General features: G+C 35.7%; 1 protein-coding gene across 5 annotated transcripts in view; it reads right to left on the bottom strand.

Annotated features, from left to right (window-relative positions):
- The window catches only part of UBR3 (ubiquitin protein ligase E3 component n-recognin 3), a 240,156-nt gene that overhangs the window by 177,699 nt on the left and 34,729 nt on the right, over positions 1-27,728 (bottom strand). For all 5 annotated transcript variants that reach the window (XM_030327918.1, XM_030327919.1, XM_030327920.1 and 2 more), the window contains exons 2-5: positions 25,115-25,254; positions 22,220-22,378; positions 15,549-15,692; positions 14,961-15,010 (exon numbers count right to left, since the gene is read on the bottom strand). In XM_030327918.1, coding sequence (XP_030183778.1) covers positions 14,961-15,010; positions 15,549-15,692; positions 22,220-22,378; positions 25,115-25,254 — 493 coding nt within the window. The remainder of the gene's footprint in view (positions 1-14,960; positions 15,011-15,548; positions 15,693-22,219; positions 22,379-25,114; positions 25,255-27,728) is intronic.

Here is a 27,728-nt window from a genome sequence, read left to right as displayed (position 1 = left end):
CACTGGGCCAGATGGACTTAACAAATATATTCAGAACATTTCATCCTAAAGCAGCAGAATACATATTCTTCTCCAGTGCACATGTAACATTCTCCAGAATAGATCACATACTGGGTCACAAAGCAGCCCTCAACAAGTACAAAAAAGATCAAGATCACACCTTGCATATTTTCAGAACACATCACTATGAAACTTGAAATCAACCACAAGAAAAAAATTTGAAAAGGCCATGAATACTTGGAGATTAAAGGACATCTTACTACAGAATGAATGGGTTAACCAGGAATTAAAGAGGAAATTTAAAAGTACATGGAAGCCAATGAAAATGAAAACACGACAGCCCAAAACCTCTGGGATGCAACAAAGGTGATCATAAGAGGGAAGTATACAGCAAGCCAGGCATTCCTAAAGAAGGAAGAAAGGTCTCAAATACATAACCTAATCTTGCACCTAAAAGAGCTGGAAAAAGAACAGCAAATAAAGCCCAAAACCAGCAGAGAAGGGAAAAAATAAAGATTACAGCAGAAATCAATGATATCGAAATCAAAAAAACAGAACAATGAAACCAGCAGATGGTTCTTTGAAAGACAGGGGTTCTTTAAACCCCTAGCCAGATTGATAAAAAGAAAAAAAGGACTTAAATAAATAAAATCACAAATGAAAAAGATTACAACCAACCTTGCAGAAATATAGACAATAAGAGAATATTATGAGCAATTATATGCCAACAAATTGGGCAATCTGAAAGAAATGGACAAATTCCTAGAAACATATAAAACTACCAAAAGTGAAACAGGAAGAAATAGAAAATTTGAACAGACCTATAACCAGTTAAGAAATTCAATCAGTAATCAAAAATCTCCCAAAAAATAAGAATCCAGGGCCACATGGCTTTCCAGGAGAATTCTACCAAACATTTAAAGAAGAGATGGGGCGCCTGGGTGGCTCAGTCTGTTAAGCATCTGACTTCAGCTCAGGTCATGATATCACGGTTCGTGGGTTCAAGCCCCACATCAGGTTCTGTGCTGACAGCTCAGAGTCTGGAGCCCACTTCAGATTCTACGTCTCCCTCTCTCTCTGCCCCTCCCCAACTCGTGTGCTGTCTCTGTCTCAAAAATTAACATTTTTTAAAAATTAAAAAAGAAGTAACACCCATTCTTTTGAAGCTGTTCCAAAAAGAATAGAAATGGAAGGAAAACTTCCAAATTCATTCTACGAGGCAATACCCTGATTCCAAAACCAGACAAAGACCCCACTAAAAAGGAGAACTACAGACCAATTTCCCTAATGAACATGGATGCAAAAATTCTCAACAAGACACTAGTAAACCAGATCCAGCAACACATTAAGTGGGATTAATCCACTTAATCAAGTGGGTTTTATTCCTAGGATTCAGGGCTGGTTCAATATCTGCAAATCAAGCAATGTGATACATCACATTAATAAAAGAAAGAAAAAGAACCACATGATCTTCTCAATAGTTGCAGAGAAAGCATTTGGCAAAAAAAAAAAAACAAAACAGCATCTTTTCCTGATAAACACCTTCAAGAAGGTAGGGATGGAAGTATCATACCAAAAGATCATCAAAGCATTATACAAAAGACCCACAGCTAATATCATCTTCAATGGGGAAAAACTGAGGGCTCTCCCCCTAAGGTTCAGGAACATAACAAGGATGTCCACTCTTACCACTGTTATTCAACATAGTATTGGAAGTCCTATCCTCAGCAATCCAACAAATCAAACAAATAAGCATCCAAATTGGCAAGGAGGAAGTTAAACTTCACTCTTCACAGATGACATGATACTCTATGTGGAAAACCCAAAAGACTCCACCAAAAAACTGCCAGAACTGATACAGGAATTCAACAAGGTTACAGGATATAAAATCAATGTACAAAAATCAGTTGCATTTCTATACACCAATAATGAAGCAGCAGAAAGAGAAATCAAGGAATCGATTGCATTTACAATTGCACCAAAAAACATAAAATACCTAGGAATAAACCTAACAAAAGAGGTGAAAAATTTATACACTGAAAACTACAGATAAAGGTTATGAAAGACATTGAAGAAGACAAAAAAAATGGCAAAACATTCCATGCTCATGGATTGGAAGAACATGATACTACCCAAAACAATCTACATATTCAATGCAATCCCTATCAAAATAACACCAGCATTCTTTACAGGCCTAAAACAAACAAACCTAAAATTTGTATGGAATCAGAAAAGGCCCTGAATAGCCAAAGCAATCCTGAAAAAGAAAACCAAAGCCGGAGGCATCACAATTCCAGACCTCAAGCTGTATAACAAAGCTGTAATTATCAAGACATTATGGTACTGGCACAGAAACAGACACATAAATCAATGGAACAGAATAGAGAACCCAGAAATAGACCCACAAATGTATGGCCAACTCATCTTTGATAAAGAAGGAGAGAATATCCAATAGACAAAAGAGTCTCTTCAGCAAGTGGTGTTGTGAAAACTGGACAGCAACATCCAGAAAAAAGAACCTGGACCACTTTCTTACACTATACCCAAAAATCAACTCAAATGGATGAAAGACCCGAACCTAAGACAGGAAACCATCAAAATCCTAGAGGAGAACACAGGCAACAACCTCTTTGACCTCAGTTGCAGCAACTTCTTGACATGTCTCCGGAGGCAAGGGAAACAAAAGCAAAAATGAACTACTGGGACCTCATCAAGACAAAAACCTTCTGCACAGCAAAGGAAACAATCAGCAAAACGAAAAGGCAACTGACAGAATGGGAAAAGATACTGGCAAATGACATATCTGATAAAGGGTTAGTATCCAAAATCCATAAAGAAGTTATCAAACCCAACACCCAAAAAACAAATAATCCAGTGAAGAAACAGGAAAAAGACATGAATAGACACTTTTCCAAAGAAGACATCCAGAAGGCTAACAGACACATGAAAAAATGCTCAACATGACTCATCGTCAGGAAATACAAATCAAAACCACAATGAGATACCACCTCACACCTGTCAGAATGGCTAAAATAAAAAACTCAGGCAAAAACAGATGTTGGCAAGGATGCAGAGAAAGAGGAACTATTTTACACTGCTGCTGGCAATGCAAACTGGTGCAGCCACTCTGGAAAACAGTATGGAGGTTCTTCAACAATTCAAAATAGAGCTACCCTATGACCCAGCAATTGCACTACTAGGTATTTGTCCAAAAAATACAGGAGTACTAGGCGACTGGGTGGCTCAGTCAGTTGGGCATCCGACTTTGGCTCAGGTCAAGATCTCACAGTCCGTGAGTTCGAACCCCACATTGGGCTCTGTGCTGACAGCTCAGAGCCTGGAGACTGCTTCGAATTCTGTGTCTCCCTCTCTCTCTGCCCCTCCCTGGCTCACGCTCTGTCTCTCTCTCCTTCAAAAATAAATAAACATTGAAAAATTAAAAACAAAAATACGGGAATGCTGTTTAGAAGGGGCACGTGCACCCCAGTGTTTATAGCAGCACTATCTATAATAGCCAAAGTATGGAAAAGAGCCCAGATGTCCACTGACTGATGAATGGATAAAGAAGATGTGTATTCCATCATAGGTACAATGGAATATTACTCGGTGATCAAAAAGAATGAAATCTTGTCATTTGCAACAACGTGGATGGAAGTGGAGGGTATTATGCTAAGCGAAATTAGTCAGAGAAAGACAAATATCATATGATTTCACTCTTTTGTGGAATTTAAGATACAAAACAGATGAACATAAGGGAAGGGAAGCAAAAATAGTATAAAAACAGAGAGGGAGACAAACCGTAAGAGACTCTTAATACAGAGAACAAACTGAGGGTTGGTGGAAGGGTGCTGGGTGGGGGGATGGACTAAATGGGAGAGGGGCATTAAGAAGGACACTTGTTAGGTTGAGCACTGGGTGTTATATACAAATGATGAATCACTAAATTCCATCCCGAAATCTCTATTACACTAACTTGGATTTAAATTAAAAACAAAAAAAATAAAAGATCTGAATCTATAGAACACTTATGAAAGAGATTAAAGAGCACACAAAGAATGGAAGAGCATTCCATGCTCATGGGTTGGAAGAACAAACATTGTTAAAATGTTTATACTACTACCTAAAGCAACCTACGCATTTAATGCAATCCCTATAAAAATACCATCAGCATTTTTCACAGAGCTAGAACAACCAACCCTAAAATTTGTATGGAAGCACAAAAGACCCTGAATAGCCAAAGCTATCCTGAAAAAGAAAAACAAAATAGGAGGTTTCATGATTCCAGATATCAAGCTATATCAGAAAGCTGTGGGCATCAAGACAGTATGGCATTGGCACAAAAAAAGACACACAGATCAATGGAACAGAATAGAAACCCAGAAATGGACCCACAGCTATATGGTCAACTAATCATCAATAAAGCAGGAAAGAATACCCAATGAAAAAGGCAGTGTCTTCAACAAATGGGGTTGGGAAAACTGGACAATGACAGGCAGAAGAATGAACCTGGACCACTTACTTTCTTACAGCATACACAAAAATAAACTCAACATGGATGTAAGACCTAAATGTGAGACAGGAAACCATCAAAATCCTAGAGGATCACACAGGCAGAAACCTCTTTGATCTCAGCCAGAGAGCAACTTCTTACTAGACATGTCGCTGAAGGCAAGGGAAACAAAAGCAAACATGTATTGGGACTTCATCAAGATAAAAAGCTTCTGCACAGCTAAAGAAACAATCAACAAAACTAAAAGGCAGCCTAGAATGGGAGAAGATATTTGCAAATGAGTATCTGATAAAGGGTTAGTGTTTAAAATCTACAAATAACTTATCAAACTCAACACCCAAAAAACAACACAGTTAAGAGAGAGGCAAAAGACATGAACTGACACTTTTTCAAAGATGACATCCAGATGGCTAACAGACACATGAAAAGATGCTCAACATCGCTCTTCATCAGGAAAATACAAATCAAAACCACAATGAGATACCACCTCACACCTGTCAGAATGGCTTAAACTAACAACACAGGAAACAACAGATATTAGCAAGGATGCGGAGAAAGGGGAGCCCCCCCTTACACTGTTGGCAGGAATGCAAACTGGTGCAAGCCACTCCAGAAAACAGCAAGGAGGTTCCTCAGAAAGTTAAAAATAGGGGTGCCTGAATGGCTCAGTCAGTTAAGCCTGTGACTTCAGCTCAGGTCATGATCTCATAGCTTGTGAGTCCAAGCCCCACACTGGGCTCTGTGCAGACAGTTCAGAGCCTGGAGCTTGCTTCAGATTCTGTGTCTCCACCTCTCTCTGCCCCTCCCCTGCTCACGCTCTGTTTTTCTGTCTTAAAAAAATAATAATAAATAAAATAAAGTAAAATAAAATAAACATTAATAACTTAAAAAAAATTTTTTTAAGTTAAAAATAGAACTACCCCAGGATCCAGCAATCACACTATTAGGTATTTACCCAAAGGATACAAAAATACAGATTTAAAGGGGTACATGCACCCCAATGTTAATAGCAGCATTAACAACAATAGCCAAACTATGAAAAGAGCCCAAATGCGCATCAACTGATGAATGGATAAAGAAGATGTGGTGTATAAATACAATGGAATATTACTCAGCCATCAAAAAGAATGCAATCTTGTCATTTGCAACAATGTGGATGGAGCCAGAATGTATTAGGCAAAACAAATCAAAGAAAGACAAATATCATATGATTTCACTCATACGTGGAATTTAAGAAACAAAACAGATGAGGGAGAGGGGGAGAAAGGGAGAGAGAGGGAAACAAACCATAAGAGACTCTTTATAGAGAACAAATGGAGAGTTGATGTTGGGAGGTGGGTGGGGGGATGGGCTAAATGGGTCACAGGTATTAAGGAGGGCACCTGTCATGTTGAGCACTGGGTGTTATATGTAAGTGATGAATCACTAAGTTCTACTCCTGAAACCAATACTGCACTGTAAGTTAAAATTTAAATTAAAAAAAATATATATATACATGGCTAAAAGGAATATTTAACATAGCAGGTTATAAAACTAAAATCCAAAGATCCTGAGGGGCTAGAACAATAAAATGAAATAAAGATTTAAGTAAGCCACTACAATCAGATGGTTTACTTTAAATCAATTCTACAAATACAAAGCAGAGAGGAAACTCTAACTTGTCAGCTTTAAGTGTTGGGGAGTGAGAGGGTCAAACCTAAGCATTTTATTTTTCACCACTGGGCTCCTGTGAACAGTCTAGCACAGCTGCTAGAAGGCTAACAAAAAAAAAAAACTTGAGACCTTAACAAACAGTATGCTTATTGAAAGATAGCTCATGATTGTATACTGAATTAGATCACAGATTTAAAAGGGAGTGAATAGGTTAAAAAAAAAAAAAGGTATGTACAGCAGAGAATATTAAATAACTAAAGCTAAATATTTAAAGAGGCATCTTATGGAAGTAAAAACAAACATCTTTCTACAGGAAAAAATAAGAAATGTGTGAAAATTATAGAATTTTGGCACAGTATTGAGAAGAACTTCCTAATAATTACAGCTATCAAACAAAAGAACAAGTTGCCTCAGAACTAGGTAAACTACCTATCACTCGAAGTGTTTATGAAAAGGCTTACCAACAATCAGGAATGTTGTAAAATCAATTCCTGCACTGGAAAAGAAATACAATAGACATTTCTAAGGCCTTCCCAACCAAAAGTTTCTATGATTCCCTACCCCACTCTTACACCTCCAAAACTAAAAATAATTTTTTCCCTTACCTATTAATTTATGAAAAGCAACTCTGACTTTCAATTTCAATAATCCTGTTTTTGCTACAGTTTGACAAATTAGTTTTTTAACTGTTCATTTGGATTCTGTCTTGAATAAAGGCAAGAGTATTGAGAACATATTTACATAGTAACTTATTTTGCTGGGTGATTATTTCTCAATTATATAAGAGTAAGAAGAAAAAAGAACTAGAACTAAAAAAACAAATCAACAATGGTTATCTCTGGATGGTACAGCTGAAGGTAAATGTTTTCTTTTTTTATACTTTTTTCTATATTTCAATTTTTCATATTTTTACAGTTTCACAGAGGGAAAAGTGTCTTAAATGTTTTCATTTGTATGAACAGCTAAGTACGTCAATGCCACAGAAATTAATGATCTGGTCACTGCACACAGATAAATGGACACTGCTATGGTAATGGCCACAGTGAATATAATCTTTCCTTACAACGTTATCTTCATCTAAAAGATACTATTTTCTCTGATAAATTCTCTAATTAGACCCAGGTACATATATTACAGAGATAATTCTTTTGAACTGAATTATCTGATGGTTATAAATAAATGTAAACAAAAAATACAAATATAAATTTAAAAATACTCTGTAAAGTTAAATGTGCTTATTTTCTTTTCAGTGCCATACAACACAAACAACATTTTCTACTCCTATTTCATATGAGCTATACAAAAAAAGAATAAGTAGTAGTAAGTAGCATGAAGAATGTCATGTGTATAAATAGCACTGCTGAGTACATAATGTTCTGTTACTCTAGGGACAGCGGGGACAAATATCTGACACAACTTGTATGAATAATATACTTTAAGTAGACTGTAATATATACCCTCATTCAAATAAAACTTTACAAATAGAAATCTTGCTGCTGTTATAGTTCCAAATCTGCTTCTTCATTTTTAAAACAAAGTGGTTAAGAGTACCTTACCTCTAGAGTCTCTCCAATTCTAAATTCTTAAAACATTTTTAGTTGTTATAATCACTTCTCTATAGTAGTAATTAAAACATCACTGCTCTCTTCTCAACCTGTCTTTTCATACCATTTGTTAAGTTACAAGAATGAAATCATGAAAAGAGTTTGCTCAATAATCTCATGGGCCTGTAGGGTAAGAGTGTAGAAACTCCAATCCTTAAATAATACCCAGGTCTTCATTAAATTTCAAATATAAATATTAAAAGCAAATATACCATTTGTGCCTATGGTTGGAAAAAAAATGTAATATAGCTTTAAAAGCCTTAATGAAATTTTGAAATGGCATAAATAGGTATTTGTTCAAGAAAATGTATATCTAGGTACTCTTCTATCATACTCTATCTTATCCCTTCATCAACTTTCTCCTTTACAGAGTTAAAAAAAAAAAAGAGTTCACAAAGGTAAATATAATTTTTTTTTAATTTATTTGTGAAGTTACTTGACATACAGTGTAGTCTTGGCTTGAGGAGTAGATTCCTGTGATTCATCACTTATATACAACACCCAGTGCTCATCCCAACAAGTGCCCTCCTCAATGCCCATCACCCATTTTCCCCTCTCCACCACTCTCCATCAACCCTCAGTTTGTTCTCTGTATTTAAGAGTCTCTCTGGGAATGCAAGCTAGTGCAGCCACTCTGGAAAACAGTATGGAGGTTCCTCAAAAAACTAAAAATTGAACTACCCTACGACCCAGCAATTGCACTACTAGGCATTTACCCAAGGGATACAGGTGTGCTGTTTCGAAGGGACACATGCACCCCCATGTTTATAGCAGCACTATCAACAATAGCCAAAGTATGGAAAGAGCCCAAATGTCCATCAATGGATGAATGGATAAAGAAGATGTGGTATGTATATACAATGGAGTATTACTCGGCAATCAAAAAGAATGAAACCTTGCCATTTGCAACTACGTGGATGGAACTAGAGGATATGATGCGAAGTGAAATTAGAGAAAGACAAAAATCATATGACTTCACTCATATGAGGACTTTAAGAGACAAAACAGATGAACATAAGGGAAGGGAAACAAAAATAATGTAAAAACAGGGAGGGGGACAAAACATAAGAGACTCATAAATATGGAGAACTGAGGGTTACGGGAGGGGTTGTGGGAGGGGGGATGGGCTAAATGGGTAAGGGGCACTAGGGAATCTACTCCTGAAATCATTGTTGCACTATATGCTAATTTGGATATAAATTTTAAAAAATAAAAAATAAAACAAGTTAATAAAAAATAAATAAATTTTTTTTTTTTTAAAGTCTCTTATGGTCTGCCTCTCTGTAACTTATTTTTTCCTCCCCTTCCCCTATGGTCATCTGTTAAGTTTCTCAAATTCCACATATGAGTGAAATCACATGATATCTGTCTTTCTCTGACTGACTTCTTCCACTTAGCATAATACCCTCCAGTTTCATCCACGTTGCTGCAAATGGCAAGATTTCATTCTTTTTCATCACCTTTTAAAAAAATATCTTATAATCGTAAATATAAGCTTTCATTTTCTTAATGTACCACAGTAACTATTACACTTAAGGAAAACTCCTACAAAAATCATTTCTGATTGCAGTGGTGTTTCATTATCATGTGATAGTTCTTCCAACCAAAAAAAAAAAAAAGACTGAATAGATGGAAAAATCTATAATCAATTGTTGGTTTGTTAGTCATTATTTTGGATATCAAGAGAATCCAGGGAAAACAATGGCGGACATCACATCTTGGTTATGGAAGTTTTAAACATGTGTTTACAAATTCTTTGATATCCTCCCTGTAAAGGTGAGATCTATGTTCCCTCCCACTGACTCTGGGCCCACCTTCACAACTCACAACTAATAAAATGTAGCTGGAAAGGACGCTGTAACTTACAAAGCTAGCTCAGAAAAGCCTGTAAAGATTCTGCTCCCCAGCTGCTCAATCTGGGAGAAGCCAGTAACTATGTAACAACTTGAGACCCCATGCTAGAGAAGCCACAGGTAGTCACTCCAATGAAAAGCCAGCTGAGTTCCCTGGGGACAGTCAGCAATCAACTCCTAGGCCTGTCAGTGACCACCTTATATCTCTACCACAGCTGAGCCTTAGATGACTACAGTTGCAATGCAGTTAGTTGTTGGCTGCAGTAACTAACTAGAATTGCATGAGGTAACCCAAGTGAGAAATGCCAAACTATACAGTTCCCAATTTCCCGAGTCATAAAATTGTAAGGAAAAAGAAAAGGAACAGTTTTAAGCCACAAAGTTTAGGAGAAATTTGCTGCACAGTAATAGTAATTAATCAGCAGTTTATCTGCTTTATAGAAAGAACTCTAAACCAACTAGACAGAAGACCTAGAGTCCATTTCCAACTCTACTAACTAGAGCTGAAATTTACTAGCTTGAGTGAACCTGTTATTTCCATGGAATTCAGCTTCTTCATTGATAAGAAAGTTAGGCAAAATGCACTTTAAAGTTTCTTTTAGCTCTAGCATTAGTAATTTTTATAACCACCAAACTGCCCCTTCCTAATTCTCATTTTTGTTTTTGTTGTACTATATGACTTTTCTATTTTTTTGTTTGTTTGTTTGAGACAGAATTCACGTGAGCGGAGGAGAGGCACAGAGAAGAGGAAAGAGAGAATCTTAAGTAGGCTCCATGCTATCAGCACAGAACCCAATGTGGGGCTCAATCTCACAAACCATGAGATCATGTCCTGAGCCAAGATCAGCTTGGATGCTTAACTGACTGAGACACCGAAGAGCCCCTGATTTTTCTGTTTCCAGCTCAAGATTTGAAAATGTGTTCAGAACCAAAAAACAAAGACCTTGTGGTATACAAATCAATAAAATAAGTGTTTTTATATAAAAAATTGTGATTATAATCTTAAAATAGGAAATTTCTTGACTTTATTACTAAAACTCTTCTACAATTAGTCCTAAGTAATGATCTTATTTTTACACTTTTCTACATTTTTCATTTTAAGTATGCGTGATTTTTACAATCAGAAAAATACAATCTATTAAAATTTAAGATATGCATATCCTGTGACTTAACAATTCCACCTTAGAAAACTATCTGCACATCTGCATAAAAAGAAATGTAAGTACTGCACCTTGTAAGAAAAAACTGCAAATTAAAGAAATGATTGGACAAACTGTAGTTTATTCATATTCCAGATTACTGTACAGCAAATGGAAAGAACAGTACTGACAAAGATGGATCTACACAATACACTTTGCAGTAAATAAAAGAAGGCCATAAAATAGCACAACACCTTTTATTTACACACATGCACACACACACATTTCTGTAAACATATGGTTATTTAACTCCATGGAAAAAGGTCTGTCGAGGACATCCAAACTATTAACTGTAGTTACCCAAAGAAGAGCTGGTGCTAGTGAGGATAGAGAAAGGACTTTTACTCTATCTGAACTGTCTGGAAAACAACTACAATGTATTTGTGCATTATTTAGGTAATATCTCAATTAAATTTTTAAAAATAAACTTCATTTGTCCATTTGCAGCTACATAGCTGGAACTAGAGGGTATTATGCTAAGTGCATTTAGTCAGTCAGAGAAAGGCAAATATCATATGACTTCACTGATAAAAGGACTTTAAGATACGAAACAGATGAACATAAGGGAAGGGAAGCAAAAATAATATAAAAACAGGGAGAGGGACAAAACATAAAACTCTTACAGAGAACAGAGGTGTGCTGGAGGGGTTAGGGGAGGAGTGGATGGGCTAAATGGGTAAGGGGCTTATGGAATCTATTCCAGAAATCATTGTTGAACCATGTGCTAACTAACTTAGATGTAAATTATAAAAAATAAATAAATAAACCATTAGGGGTTAGAGAAAGGTATCTTGGTGAATGGCACTCAGTTATATAAATATAAACTAAGCTCTAAATTGAATATTTGGTATATGGGGTAAATTTGCCAAAGAAAATTTGACAGGTAATGTGAAAAAAATAAAATGTGTTTAATAAATAAATATAAAAATAAACTTCATTCTTTTAAAACATGCTTTAGCAAACTATTTCCTCCGGAACAATAAATAGAAATGCATATAATATGACCCACAACAGCTCAAAAATTCATGTATTTGAACCACTTCTCACATGAAGTACTCAGACAAAAACATTTATCAAGAGTCTATTCTATGTCTAATCCATGATAGGTACTTTATACGTTATCCCATTTAATCCTAACATAATCACCTTCATTTCTCCAAGAGAAAATGGATGTTCGGAAGTTAAATGACCTGGCAAAAGCAGAGCAAGATTATGAAAGAAAATTCAAACTAAGGTCTTCCTAACTCTAAAGCCCAAGGTTCTCTTAAAGAAAAACTAAAGTAGATAGCCCTTCAATGCACTTCCAGCTAAACAACTCACTTGAAACTCTTTAAGTCTGCCAATGCCTGAATTACCCCATTTTTATGAAAATATAATAAACATATGAACTAAAAAAAATATGTAAATTACAAAAAGTACTTTTAAAGAGATTAAAATTTTAATTATAAAATGTGATTTAAAGGTGAAAAAGTCTAAAGTACTTTTAAATACATAAGTTAAATATGTATCACATGCTCTAACAGTAATTCTTCTCAGATACTCTCAAAAAATGATGTATTTTGAGGATAGAAGAAATGAAGTATTTTGAAGCTGTCACCATCAAGATGTTTTTAATATGATACTCACACTGACATACAATCATAATGAAGGAACAAAATATTATATATTATTGTAATAAAACCATATCACACACACAAAGTTGCTGAAACAAAGAATCCAAGAGGAAAGAACAGAGGAACAGAAGATGTAAGGACAGACTAGAGGCAATGGTAATGAACAAAGAAAAGCCATATTTCAAATCCTCTGATACCCCCGCAAAAATTACTTCTCTCTCCACCCCCACCGCCCACACACACACATACACAAAAGGATTTCCTTCTAGCACCCTACCATAAAATACAGTGTTATTGTAATGCAGTTATATACAATTAAAATCTCCCCTGGCAGTTTAAAAAGGCAATCTGGAGAGTTTAGGCCAAGACAAAATGACTGTTACTACTTTCCTTAGACAGAGGAAAAGGATCTATGTTGAAGATCAGTTTTCTACATGCCCAGAAATCAAATTCAATTCATAGAAGTAAAGCAGAATTATTAGCATGGCTGTTAGATGCATAATGCTAGGTATGCTAAAATAATACGAAAATTTTATCCCATCATATAAGTATAGGTTTTTATATTGTTCTAAATCACATAAAATGTTTAGATTATCTTTAAAAGTGTTCTGTAACATCACTAAACCATTTCATTATGAAACTATTTTCTAAAGTTTCTACTGACAATAGACAAGGCTCCTTTCCTATCTGGCTGGCTTTAAACCAAAAATGTCCATGCACCCATTCATATTCAACTCCTAGTATTCCCAGATCTTGCCTTTTTAGAGGCCATTTTGCCTCCCCATAAAATGCCCTTACGGAAAGAAGAGTAAGTCATTTGAAACCACATGTCTATTATCCAATCTCTTCCTTCTTTGACATAAGAACAATTAGTATTCCTACCTCCATCACTCCCCTCCACTAGCTTCGAAATGGAATTATTATTATTTTGGTTGAAATAATGAATAATGTTTATATGTACTTTTGAGAATCTATTTTAAATACAAGTTTTCCAATTCATCATTATAGCAATGTTCTTTGTAACTTATCTTTAAAGTTAAAAAAAAAAGTTTTAGCTAACCATTTGCACTATTTTTAATGATTTTAAATTTAATTTTTTTATGATTTTATTTTAACTTATTTAACAGACACATATACAGTGTTCACAATATGCCAGGCACTAGTTTAAGTGCTTTCATATATGAACTCATTCAATCCTCATAATAACTCCTGGCAATAATACTATTATCACCTCCATTTTGCAGAAGAGGAAATTTAGCCATGGAGAAGTTAGGATACTTGCCTAAAGTCACACTACTAATTGGTACAGGAGCCAGAAACAAACCCAGGCCCTCTAATTCCAGAGTCAAACTTGTAAACAGCCTATGAAATTGTCTCTCCAATTTGTTGAAAACTCTTTGAAACTGTCCAAAAAGGGACTCCATAAAATGTTCCATTTTGTGAGTGCCTTTTTAGAGGGGAAAAATACTACCAGGATGTTCAAATTATAAGGCATTAAATCAATTACAAGACATCAATAACAGAAATCATGTTTTCAAAAAGGATATTTTTCTTAGTTCATGTGATATTTTCAAATCAAAATGGGTTTTCAAAGAAAAAGTGTATGTTTTAATATAACACAATTTTTAGGTTTTAAATTTTAATCACTGGGGTGCCTGAGTGGCTCAGTTGGTTAAGTATCTGACTTCGACTCATCTCAGGATCTCACAGCTTGTAGGTTCGAGCCTCGTGGCTCATGGGTTTGAGCAACGCATTGGGCTCTGTGCTGACAGATCAGAGCCTGAAATCTGCTTCCAGTTGTGTGTGTCTCTCTCTGTCCCTCCCCTGCTCATGCTCTCTCTCTCATTCTCTCTCTGTCTCTCTCTCAAAAACAAACATCAAAAAATAAATAAATTTTAATCATTAAATGTATAATTTTACAAAAATGTGAAATTTAAATTTCATAAGCATCAAAATTGTACACAAATATTTGTATATTTGATCCCTTATAAGTTGTATATTAATAAAATATATGAATGTTCTAAAGGATTTATCAGACATATTTAATAAACACTACCATTTGGCTAGTAAGTACTATAAAAGTTGAAATTTCAAACTGACAGCCCATTTCCCTGCTTTTTAAAATAAGATATAACATATAAAGTATAGCTTGTTATGAAATTGGAAAAGCAGTTACATTTTATTTTTTTAAGCAGTTACATTTTATACTCTTTTAATACACTGTTCTAGACTAAGCTAAATTTCTTAAAACAATTTCATTGTATATAGGATAATTTGGGTCAACATGGGGATATCTTCCTAGGAGAAATTGCTATCTCTTTCTATCTCCCACTTTTGAACTGTGAAGAAAGAAATGAATTATAAACCAGAAGTAAAAAGCTAGTAACTTTGCAATCTTGGCTAAATTATTTCACTCTAGGCTTCAGTGTCCTTGTCTACAAAATGAGAAATTTAAACTAGATAACATCCACAAATCTATACAGTTCTAAAACTTTTATTTGCAAAAAGTTTTAAATTTTAAATGTCACCTCATCTGAAGAATCTAGTTGTCCCAAAGTTCCTGTTGCACCCGCAAAACCTTTGGAAAGGAAAAAAAAAAATTTCCTTCATAGCTGTTACGTATTGCCTTACTTTAAAATTATTCTGAGACATAAACAAAAAGCTAAGTTTTGTTACATTAAGACAACTCATTCCGACAGTTATCTTGGGAGAGTTCAACATTTATCTTTAATAAATTTGGACCTAATACAGGTTTATACTTCAAAGGAAATCTGTAGTGAAAATCCAGATTTAATCATCACAAATAATGTTTCAGAAGGATCTCTTTCTTTTTATATCATGGTTTACTAAAATATTAAGATACTAAAGTTTTGGGCTACTCTTAAATAGCAACTGCTACCTTCTTTATGAGTTAAAAACAGAACCTTAAATAAATTTAACCAAATTCCATTTAAGAAATGTATTCTCTTCTTTGGCCAATCTATTCTTTCTTGCTTCTACATGTTTACCACCAAGGAATGACACATTACTTAAATTTCTCCAACAACAAGTCAAGTGTGAGGGTCTTTCTGTTTTAACACAGAAAAGTCACCACTGTTCAAATTAAACAGACAAACCTTGCACTGCCAGAGTGCTAGTGCCAGCTGATGGTTCCTGTAGACCATATACAAGTTTATCCTCGGGATATGTAAGTCCAGAGCTCTTCAGAGCTATAAGGTACTTTTCATGACTTTTCTTTGCACAAGCATTTTCTCCAAGACCTAATATTTAAAATCAGAAAAAAATTCCATTCAAAATATAAGTAAAGCAACCTCAGTAACTAATATATGTATAAAAGAGCTGAATATTCTAATGGCAGGAGAACCCTAGAATGAATAATATAAAACGGCTTCAGGCAAAACTGCACAGCATGTTTATAACAAATAATAAAATCTACTAGGTAACAAATGTAAAATATGCCAGAGATTATAAGCAAGGCACAAGAGGTACACAGATTAATAAGGGTATAATTCCTGCCTTCAAGGAACCTGAAAACTCATGGCAGAGAAAGGCAGATAATCCGGTAAATGACAATTTAGTGTATTAGACTTCACCATTTGGTTTGACAATCTGTGCTCTCACAGTACTGTGCAGCTAGACTTAACCCAAAGCAAAATACTTAGGAAAGGCTTCCTGGATAAAATAATACCCGAGTGGAATGTTCAAGCATTATAACTGAGATTACTCTTAATTTCTGTTTTATCAAACTTTTTCCATCACATTTTCTATCACAAGAATTAAAAGTATAATTTCTATAGAAGTATCAGTTAAAATTAATTTATTCCAAGTAATACTGAAAACCTTAAGTTCTAGAATTACATAATCCTGGAACTTTCACTTTAGCATTGCGGCTTATTAATTATTGCCAATTTTTGTTTTGTTTTTTAATATATTTATGGAGTATGGAATAACAGTAAAAGAAAAACATTTATTTTGAGAGTTCTTTATTTTTTTTTTTAATTTTTTTTTTCAACGTTTATTTATTTTTGGGACAGAGAGAGACAGAGCATGAACGGGGGAGGGGCAGAGAGAGAGGGAGACACAGAATCGGAAACAGGCTCCAGGCTCTGAGCCATCAGCCCAGAGCCTGACGCGGGGCTCGAACTCACGGACCGCGAGATCGTGACCTGGCTGAAGTCGGACGCCCAACCGACTGCGCCACCCAGGCGCCCCGAGAGTTCTTTAAAAGAAAAAGATTGGGGCGCCTGGGTGGCTCAGTCGGTTAAGCGTCCCACTTCGGCTAAGGTCATGATCTCGCAGTTTGTGAGTTCAAGCCCCGCGTCGGGCTCTGTCCTGACAGCTCAGAGCCTGGAGCCTGTTTCAGATTCTGTGTCTCCCTCTCTCTCTCTCTCTCTCTCTCTCTCTCTGACCCTCCCCCGTTCATGCTCTGTCTCTCTCTGTCTCAAAAATAAATAAACGTTAAAAAAAAATTTTTTAATAAAAAAATTAAAAAATAAAAATAAAAGAAAAAGATTATTCGCTGTCTGAAAGCCAAAATACCATGGCATTGGACACCTCTTAGGCAAATTACATATCTTAAATTAAGACCTCAATCTCTTGATTATAAAAATACATAAATGAACTTAATACTTGTTGAGCTTTTCTCTATTTTCTTTCCTTGCTAGCCTGAATAATTGCAATAGGACAGTTTTGGTTTGGGTTTTTTTTTTGTTTTTTTTTTTTAAGATTTATTTATTTTTGAGAGAGAGAGCACGCGCGCAAGACAGGGACAGAAGATCTGAAGCGGGGTCTGTGCTGACAGCACAGAGCTCGATGTGGGGCTTGAACCCAAGTGCCCCAGAACAGTTTTGGGTTTTCTTGTTTTGGTTTAAAAAATATTTTTTAATTTATTTTTGGGAGAGAGAGAGAGAGAGAGACAAAGCATGAGCAGGGGAGGGGAAGAGAGAAAGGGAGACACAGAATCTGAAGCAGGCTGCAGTCTCTGAGCTGTCAGCACAGAGCCCAAAAGAGGGCTCGAACCCATGAACCACAAGATCATGACCTGAGCCGAAGTGGGATGCTTAACCGACTGAGCCACCCAGGAGCCCCTAGTTTAGTTTTTTAAATGTCTCTCTGGGCTGGTTTAAAAAAAGACAAAAAACAAAACAAACAAACAAACAAAAAACAAAAAAACACTCTAGCACTTATTAAAACAGACAGGAATACATCTATCCTTCAGTTCAAGTCCAATATTAAAAACAATTACATTTAGTGTAACACAAACAATTACATTTAGTTTATAAAGAATAAAGACCTTTGGGGCACCTGGGTAGCTCAGTCAGTTAAGCATCTGATTTCGGCTCAGGTCATGATCTCAAGGCTTGTGAGTTCGAGCCCGCATTGGGCTTTGTGCTGATAGCTCAGAGCCTGGTGCCTGGTTCAGATTGTCTTCTTGGTCTTTCTCTCTGCCCTTCCCCTGATCTGTCTCTCTCTCTCAAATATAAATAACATTAAAAAAATTAAAAAAAAAATAAAGACCTTCTAAGCGTCCTATATGAGAAATGACTACATGTCTCCTGAGTAATAAAAGCCATGTATTTCTCTCAATCATGATGGATGAAATTTTTGTAATACTTTAAGTTTACTTATTTTTGAGAAAGGGCATGGGCATGTACACACATGCCACAGGGGAGGGGCAGAGAGAAAATCCCAAACAAGCTCCATGCTGCCAGTGCAGAGCCCAACACAGGGCTCAAACCCACAAAACTGTGAGATCATGACCTGAGCCGAGATCATGACCTGAGCCGAGATCATGACCTGAGCCGAGATCATGACCTGAGCCAAGATCAAGAGTTGGACGCTTAACTGACTGAGCCATCCAGGTGTAATACTTTTTAATACTGTAATACTTTTTAAATAACAAAATGTATTTTACCAACCTTCACAACAAGCCTGAGAAAAATGAATGTATAATCACCATTTTTAAAAGTGAAGAAGCTGAGGCTTACAAAGGTAACATAGCCAGTGAGTAAGCAAGCGGTGATAAGCAGTGAAGCTAGACTGCAAATTTTAAACTTCTTGATCAAAATTTAATGTGATTTCCATCACTAAAAATCACTCAAGCATTTCTGTTGTGTTGTTTTTTAATTTCAATAAATAATTAAAAAGGAATTGTGGAAACAAAAGAAGGCAATTACCATAAATCTTTCCTAAGGTATACATTCTTACAATGATTAAGAACAACTTGCTGCTTTCTTTCACAACAGTTGAGTTTCTGCGTAAGGTTGAAGAGTAACAGACCACCAGGTATAATTTATCTCTCTCCAGCTTTATCACCAAAACTCAAATACAAGCTACCATCATCTTTACTCTAGGCTACTATAGCAGAGCTTTTCTGTTCTTGCCCCTTCCCATCTATTTTGGCAAAACAGCAAATCATCCTTTCAAAACACGTATCTGATCATGTCACTCTTAAGCTTAGAATATTTCCATGCTTGGGGTGCCTGGGTGGCTCAGTTGGTTAAGTGTCTGACTTCAGCTCAGGTCATGGTCTCCCAGTTTGTGGGTTTGAGCCCCGTATTGTACTCTGCGCTGACAGAGCCTGCTTCAGATCCTCAGTCATCCTCTTTCTCTGCCCCTCCCCCACTCTTTCTCTCAAAAATAAACATTTAAAATATATATATATTTCCATGAATTCCCAACACATTCAGGATATCACATAAAATATCACATGGCCTATGAGAGCCATGGATCTAACCTGATGTGGTAGCCTTATTGGTGTCACTATCACCCTACTTTCATTTAATTTCAACACTAGACCTTTTTTTAGTCCTTTTTAAAAAAGTAAGCTCATTCTCATCCACAAATATTTCAACATGGAATCTAGGAGGTGTCCAGGGGTGACTGATAGTCTTTATATTTATCTTATTTGAGGTTTATTAAGCATCTTGGATCTGTAAGTCAATGTTTTACATCCAATTAGGGAAATTTTAGTCAGGATTTTTTCTAATGTTTTTTTCTGCCACATTCATACTCTCCTGTCCTCCTGGGATTCCAATTATAGGCACGTTAGATCCAGTTTAGTCTAACAGGTCCCTAAGACTCTGTTGTGTTTTCTCTCTGTTCTCTAGATAGAATGATCTATTAATCTGTCTTCGAATTTACTAAGTCTTTCTTCTACCCTCTCCAATCTGCTGCTAAATCTATCCAGTAAATTTTCTCAATTACTGCACTCAACACTAATTTTCAGTTCTAGAATTTCTTTTTATTTTTCTTTGCTAAGATTCCTGATCTCTTCACTCATTAACAGCATATTTACTTTTAGTTATCTAAATAGATTTTCCTTTAATTTATTGAATGTATTGACAATAGATGCTTCAATGTCTTTATCTGCTAAATACAACATCTGGACCATTTCAAGATCAATTTCTATTGACTGCCCTATTTCTTGGTTATAGTGCACAACTTATTTTCTTGCATGTTTAGTAGTTTTTATTGTATACTGGACATTCTAAGGACATATTATAGAAGATTCTGAATTCTATTATCTTCCTTTGAAGAGTATCAATTTTAATTTAGCGGACTACTCAATTAATAGCCTGATCACAAACTCATGAAGGTTTGGTTTTAAAATTTGTGAAGGGCAGGTCTGTAGAAAGCCTAAGGTTCTCAAAAGGCCCTCTAAAGTGACAGAGCACCTGGGTGGCTCAGTAGGTTGGGCGTCCGACTTCAGTTCAGGTCATGATCTCGCGATTTGTGAGTTCGAGCCCTGTCGGCTCTGTGCTGACAGCTCAGAGCCTGGAATCTGTTTCGGTTTGTGTGTCTCCCTCTCTCTCTCAAAAATAAATGAACATTAAAAAAAATTTTTTTTTGGGGCGCCTGGGTGGCGCAGTCGGTTAAGCGTCCGACTTCAGCCAGGTCATGATCTCGCGGTCCGTGAGTTCGAGCCCCGCGTCAGGCTCTGGGCTGATGGCTCAGAGCCTGGAGCCTGCTTCTGATTCTGTGTCTCCCTCTCTCTCTGCCCCTCCCCCGTTCATGCTCTGTCTCTCTCTGTCCCAAAAATAAATAAACGTTGAAAAAAAAAATTTAAAAAAAAAAAAAAAAATTTTTTTTAAGTGACAGGAATAATCTCTAAATTCTGTCTCCACTGCAGAATCTGCCAGGGTTTCAGGCTTCATTAAATCTGACCTAGGGTAGACCTTACTCTAAGGTGTCTCAGCTAGATACCTGGGGTATTAACAAGGTCTCTCCAGTCTGGTTGGGCTGAAACGCCAATGTCTCCCAAAACTGCCTAACCACTAATGTCACTATTCTGCTTTTAACCCGATAGCAGTCACTCTATAGTGACTCTCTAGTAAGCCTGAGGCAGTCTCATACTGTACAGGTGGATCTCCGTCCTCAGCCAACCACCTTCAGGGCTCCCTCATTCATCTGCCCTAATACCTCTTGGTATTCTACCCCAAAGATTCCAGTTTCCAACTGCTTCCACTGTCCTAACCTGTGATCTCTGCCTCCTTGGCTCACTTGGACAACCACACTCTGCTTCAATGCCAGCTTGCTGTACTAGTCAGGAAGTTATCCCCCGACAGATATTCAAAGCAATCGTGGAGTTCGTCTCATGTTTTCCTTTCTCTCAAAGGTTTATAGTCTTATACTGCCTTTTGTACAATGCCTAATAACAGCTTCCTCACATTTTTTCTAGTTTTATGTTGTTTATGACATAAGAGCTAGCCCAGCACTCAGAAGCAGAGGATGTCTTCCACCTTGAATATAATTCCATCCCATTATCACCCAATTCCCCCTCACCCTCTAGCTAAATGACTTTCTCTCAACCATTAGGTTTTACTTTAAATATCACTTCCTCAGTGAAGCATCCCACATTCCCCATCAGTGAAATCAAGTCTCCCTTCTATACTGTATTAATATAATTGTTAATGCCATCTCACTCACCAGTCCTTAAGCTTTATAAGGGCAGGGATAGGATTACCTGGTTTACTACTTAAATTCCCTGCTCCAAGCTCCAGTACTTACCTCCAAACCAAGTACATAGTAGGTGCTTAATAAGTATTTGTTGAAAAAGTAAACATATCAGATAAGACAACCTCTGAAGAACGTATGGTTTACAATACATATGAAAATTTCACACTCTAAAGAAACAATTTTCAAAGCATGTTTTCATAAGCCAGCAAAAATAATGCTATTTAAAATATTTGTTGTACTGGGGCACCTTGTGGCTCAGTCAATTGAGTGTCTGACTTAGCTTGGGTCATGATCTTGTGGTCAATGAGTTCGAACCCTGAGTCAGGCTCTGTGCTGACAGCTCGGAGCCTGGAGCCTGCTTTGGATTTTGTCTCCCTCTCTCTGCCCCTCCCCCACTCATGCTCTGTTCTTGCTGTCTCTCAAAACGAATAATGTTAAAAAAATTTTTTTGAATATTTGTTGTACTATTTATATAATAGTATATATCATGTACAAACCATAGTCAGCAATTCCAAGTTTTTAACTTAAACTCTACATTATTATAAAATTCTATGCAATATAACCCAAAAGTACAGAATACCAAAAATGAAGACACAGAAGTAGTTTTGTTACTGTTTGCAGAAGGGGAGGTGGAGTACAATTATGAGTATGTCACACCAAAACTTAGAAAAGACCTGGGTTCTAGTGCTAACTCCAAGTTAATAACGCCCAGCTTTAGCATTCTATGGGGGAAAAATCCACATTTTACATTTAAGTTTGAAAATACGCAATTTCTTATGATTACAGTAACATAAATAAATTCTTTCTTCTATTCTAACATTTTACTTACCAGAAGTCAGATCTTTGTAGTTTTGTTGGTTTGTCAAAACCTGAGTAAGAACAGACCGCATCGCTCCTCCCATTTTAGTTAGATCTTCTAAAAAGGAAATTTGAGGTTCCAAAAGCTGAAGAACTTTGTTAAGGTCTTTTTCTGATGGTACATCGGCTGCTGTAAAAACATATAATTAACTTCCTTTAAGATATTTTGCTAAGAATCACAATATTTTATTCTTTTCAAATTACAGCAACTTGGGTAAGAGTATTTTATAATCAAAAAATTAATATAAGAACTCAGTTTAGAAGGTAGTTATCCACCCAGAGCCCAGCCTAGGGTAGACTTGCTCAGGAATTCAATTCTCTGAGAAAAGGTAAATGGGGAAAAGAGATGACTTCATAAGATATTAAGCATTTAATGTGGTTTAAAAGGGATTCAATTTGAGGGTCCTATACTTCCAATATATAATGTATCATAACATTATTTCAAAATTAGTGTTTAAGAAAAAGTAAGATCATTCTCTAAAATAAAACAAGACATTTTGAAACCAAATAATATTGAGAGTAGTGTAAGAATATTAGAACAAAATTATGTCAGCTCTAAATTTAAACCTGTGTAGCAAATAACCCATCCTCTATCATATTCTAAAAATACAAACTCATGTTAGCTGGAGGTCAAAGCAAGCAAAATGAAAAATAACTGTTTTCATAAACATGAATGTTTTTACTAAAATAGTTTTAAGATACCAGACAAGATATGTATAGTAGAGCTGGAGGAAGAGAGAAGAAAGTTGTACAGCAACTGAAAAAGAATATTTAGGAGGGGAAAAAAAAGTGATTTTTCAGAGAAACTGAGTCTTAAAGGAAGAAATAAATAATGAGATTTAGAGCTCAGATAAAATTGGCAAAGAAGACGCATCATAAGGGAGCTAATGGGGGGGCCTGTGTGTCCAGGAAAGGGGATATCAATTTCATTCAACATTTATTCAGTACCTACTACATGATAGGCACTGAGAAGCAAAACTAAATAAAACCTAGTTTCTACCCCCCAAGGAACTCACGACCCAGCTCAAAGATGATCTGTGAATGGAATTTTAGGTAACTCTTGACTCCTGAGACCCAAAACTAAAAAACCTTACTTTCTCAGTGGATTACTAATACTGTATATTATTCATCTTCACATCCTCCCCGATGACTTATGCAGTAACACAGCAGATATTTAATTCACATTTGCAAAGGCTCTAGATGAGCTCTGACACTGGTCTGAGGATTGTAGAGTGAAATGAGAAATGGAACTCAAGGCATCTGTCAAACAACAAGATCTCTGAGTTTCTTACGGTGGACTAGATGATTTCAAGTCCTTTCTTTAATTTTAAACAGTGATCTCTACACAAAGCAATGTAGTAATTTTTCTGGCACAGCAAGAAGAAATGAATGCTGAGCACAAGTCGTAATACAGAAAGGAAATCTTCATGAACCTAAGTTCATGAAGCTCATCTGAAGACAAAAAAGTGCTTCCATTCATATTTGCAAAACAAATAATTATCAAATTAAATAGCAAATAAATAGCAAATAATTATCAAAGCTATGTACCTAGGTCATCTACCTTTTATAACTGCTAAAGGTAACTAAAGGAAAAAATAAACATAATGTACTTTTGTGTGAATTGCTCCCTGATCTAATGGTAAGGTTTAAAGTTCTCATAATAAATGATTTCTACCTATTACTCTTCTAAAATAGGACATTCATAATACAAAATGTAAATTCCCAAAAACTCTATTAACTAGTATATGAGAAATAGCACAAAAGGCAAGTTCAATAACCAGCTGGCCTCCAGGTCCTTCATTCCAAAGACAGGGTAGTTTGAGGCTAAATCAAAGTAATATTTCTTCCTATATTTTAAGACATATGCTCTGAGAGGGGTGGAAGTAGTTAACAAAGGAAAGGATTGTAGATTTTGTTTAAAATGTAGAAATACAGTAGTATAAGTGTTTGCTCACAATGAGAATAACATGGTATTTTAGAAATGATGAAGATGCTAAGTATTTCTTCACACTCCAATGATGGGGGATAGAAGATTAAAATGTGTGCCATAGTTGCAAACTGGATTTAAGATTATTTATGGTAAATACATAATTTAAAACCTCTAAAAGTAATTCAAGATGTAGTCCCTTAAATGATAAAAATACAAGTATTATCAGAAAGGTAAATTACCACACTAATTGAGATCTGTAATTTACAAGGTCAGACTGACGACTTTAACAGATAATATCCAAATCCAAAATATTTAGTAAAGTATATTAATCAAGATTGTGACTAAATCTTAAAAAGCAAGAAGAATATCTACATGTTTCTTTTTTCTTTTCAATACTATCACGATGCTTACACCCATACATTCTACCTGTAAGATGGGAGTGAGCAATTTCTCTCATAAGTTGTTATATATGGAGGTGAATAAAAATATATAGACATCTACAAAAAAAAGAGAGAAAGAGAACTGGTGAAAAAGTAGTTTATCTTCTAAAAATCTAAGTTAAAGTCACACATTTCCAGGACTTCTTAATTCTTTTATAGCACAATATAATCGTAAAGTCACTTTAACCCCATAAAATGATCATTTCCTCATCCGCAAAAGGCCAACTAAGTTTGATTCAACATATCTATGATCCCAGGAACAGAAAGTTCTAAACTGTGCCTACTAAAAGGCTGTAAGATTATAAGGTATCTGTTAGGTTATATAATTGATGTATATACTAAAGTATGTTTTTATTTAGCATCTGTATTTCATAGTCTTGTCATAAAACACGGTAAACAAAAAAAATATCTGAAAAAAATTCACCTCATTATTCATACTAAATTCTGTTAATTGGAAACTTAAAAAGACTACTAACAAAGAGTAGACTAAACATACCTGGTTCATTATAGCCTTCTCTTAAGTACTGAATAAGACAAAAAATAAATCTTGGAAGAACAAATTCAGACATCATCAGTAAGTCTTTGGGGACACAGGGAATATTTGAACTTGATTTAATTTGATGCCTTTTGCAAAACCTGTAATATGAAAAAGAAAAAAAATTAACAGTTATATCTAATCTGCCAGAAACATATTATCACTATATTTACAACATCCATAAACAGAATGCAGGCCAATATGATTCTTATCAAGGTACCATGTTAAAAGACTGTAAATGAGTCTTTAATCAAAAATGTGGCTGAGGGGGATTTCCTCCTAATAAAAGACTATACTCGCTAGGTTCCAACTAGAATATAAAAAGAAAATCTCATTACAGGATTTAATATTTTTAACTGCAATTTATTACTTTTACATACTACTTTGTTACTTCCACTCTTTATAAAACCATTAAGAAGAAACATCATTTCCTAAGAATTTGCATTTTCTATTCCTTAATTATTTCTAATTTATTGTATTAATGAATACATAAGTGATAGAAATACTTAGTTTATTTGAAAAATTAATATAGTACACTTGAGTATATACATTCCTTCTAATCTTGTTTATACTTATTTTAAAATCTGATTGATATACTTGAACAAAAATGAAGCAAACTGTCTGTATTCACAATCAAATGATCACAAATACGGTATTTTGTGACAATACAGAATAACCACACTAACATATAAAATATCTAGAAACAAACTTATTAGAAAGAATGCAAAAACTATCTCACCTGAAAAGCATAAAAGATCTAAATAGAGAAAAACTACATTCTCAAATGGAAAAAATAATTAAAAAAAATATTTTAAAATGTTTAGTTTTGAGAGAGAAAGAGTACATGCACCCACAAGCGGGGGAGAGGTGGGGAGGGGCAGACAGAAGATCCATAGGACCCTCTGTGCTGACAGCAGACAGCCCGATGTGGGGTTCAAATTCAGGAACTGCGAGATCATGACCTGAGCTGAAGTCAGATGTTTAACCACTTAAACCAGGCACCCTAATTTTATTATTTTTTTAAATCAGTGCCACCAAGCTTGATACCATTACAGTTAAATCACAATGGGATTAACCACTAATTCTGAAGTTTAAATGGAGGAGTAAATGTATAGGAAAAAATCTGTAAAACTGGGGAGAAATATGATTAATGATAGTGATTTAAACCTTAAAACATACTACAAAGCTATTATAATTAAAAATCTGTGGTAATAATGGGGTGCCTGGGTGGCTTAGTGGGTTGAGCGTCCGACTCCAGGTCATGATCTCATGGTTCACGGGTTCGAGCCCCGCGTCGGGCTCTGCGCTGACAGCTTGGAGCCTGGAGCCTGCTTCGGATTCTGTGTTTCCCTCTCTCTGCCCCTCCCCAACACATGCTCTGTCTCTCAAAAATAAATAAGCATTAAAAAAAGAAAAACAAAAAACTGTAGTAATAAAATATCATCAAAGGACCACAATGGAGTATAGAAACAGACCATGTAAACCTGTGAATTTAATATAACAAATACGGCATTTCAATTCAATGTGGTAGGGAGAAGACATTCAACAATGCTTTAGGACAATTGATTACTTATATATGCAGGAAGTGTTATTCTTATCTTACACTACATACAAAATATATTTCATACACATCTAAAGTGAAAAAAGTTATGAGGAAAAAAATAAACTATTCCGCCTACATTACCTCAAGTACAGAAAGCTAACCAAGTTTAAGCCAAAAGCCATAAATGTAAGATAAAAATTAACTACATAAATCAATAACTTCTATACAGAAGACAAATTACAAATTAAAAAAACATATTTACAAGAGGCAAAACACACTAAAGATTAGTATCTTTGATTAAGAACTCTTAAAAACAGTAAGAAGGGGCGCCTGGGTGGCGCAGTCGGTTGAGCGTCCGACTTCAGCCAGGTCACGATCTCGCGGTCCGTGAGTTCGAGCCCCGCGTCTGGCTCTGGGCTGATGGCTCAGAGCCTGGAGCCTGTTTCCGATTCTGTGTCTCCCTCTCTCTCTGCCCCTCCCCCGTTCATGCTCTGTCTCTCTCTGTCCCAAAAATAAATAAACGTTGAAAAAAAAAAAATTTAAAAAAAAAAAAAAAACAGTAAGAAAAGAAAACAATTCAATAGAAAAAGCAGCCAAGGTCATGAACAATTCACCAAAAAAAAAACCCTGCTGAATGGCCAATAAACAAATGAAAAGATGCTCAAGTTCTCTAATAACCAAAGCAATGAATTATATTAAAATAAAAAATGAGTTGGGGCGCCTGGGTGGCTTGGTCGGTTAAGTGTCCGACTTCGGCTCCAGTCATGATCTCACGGTCCGTGAGTTCAAGCCCCGCGTCGGGCTCTGTGCTGACAGCTCAGAGCCTGGAGCCTGTTTCAGATTCTGTGTCTCCCTCTCTCTCTGCTCCTCCCCTGTTCATGCTCTGTCTCTCTCTGTCTCAAAAATAAATAAACGTTAAAAAAATTTTTTTAATAAAAATGAGTAACTAGAAAATAACCTTTTGTGATATCTAGTGAAATAACTGACATATGAATGGAGCCATTATAAAGAAAAGCTTAAGGGGAAATTTTC

The sequence above is a fragment of the Lynx canadensis genome, chromosome C1 (assembly GCF_007474595.2).
Source record: "Lynx canadensis isolate LIC74 chromosome C1, mLynCan4.pri.v2, whole genome shotgun sequence".
Taxonomy (NCBI): domain Eukaryota; kingdom Metazoa; phylum Chordata; class Mammalia; order Carnivora; family Felidae; genus Lynx; species Lynx canadensis.
This window is presented reverse-complemented; position numbering and strand designations above follow the sequence as displayed.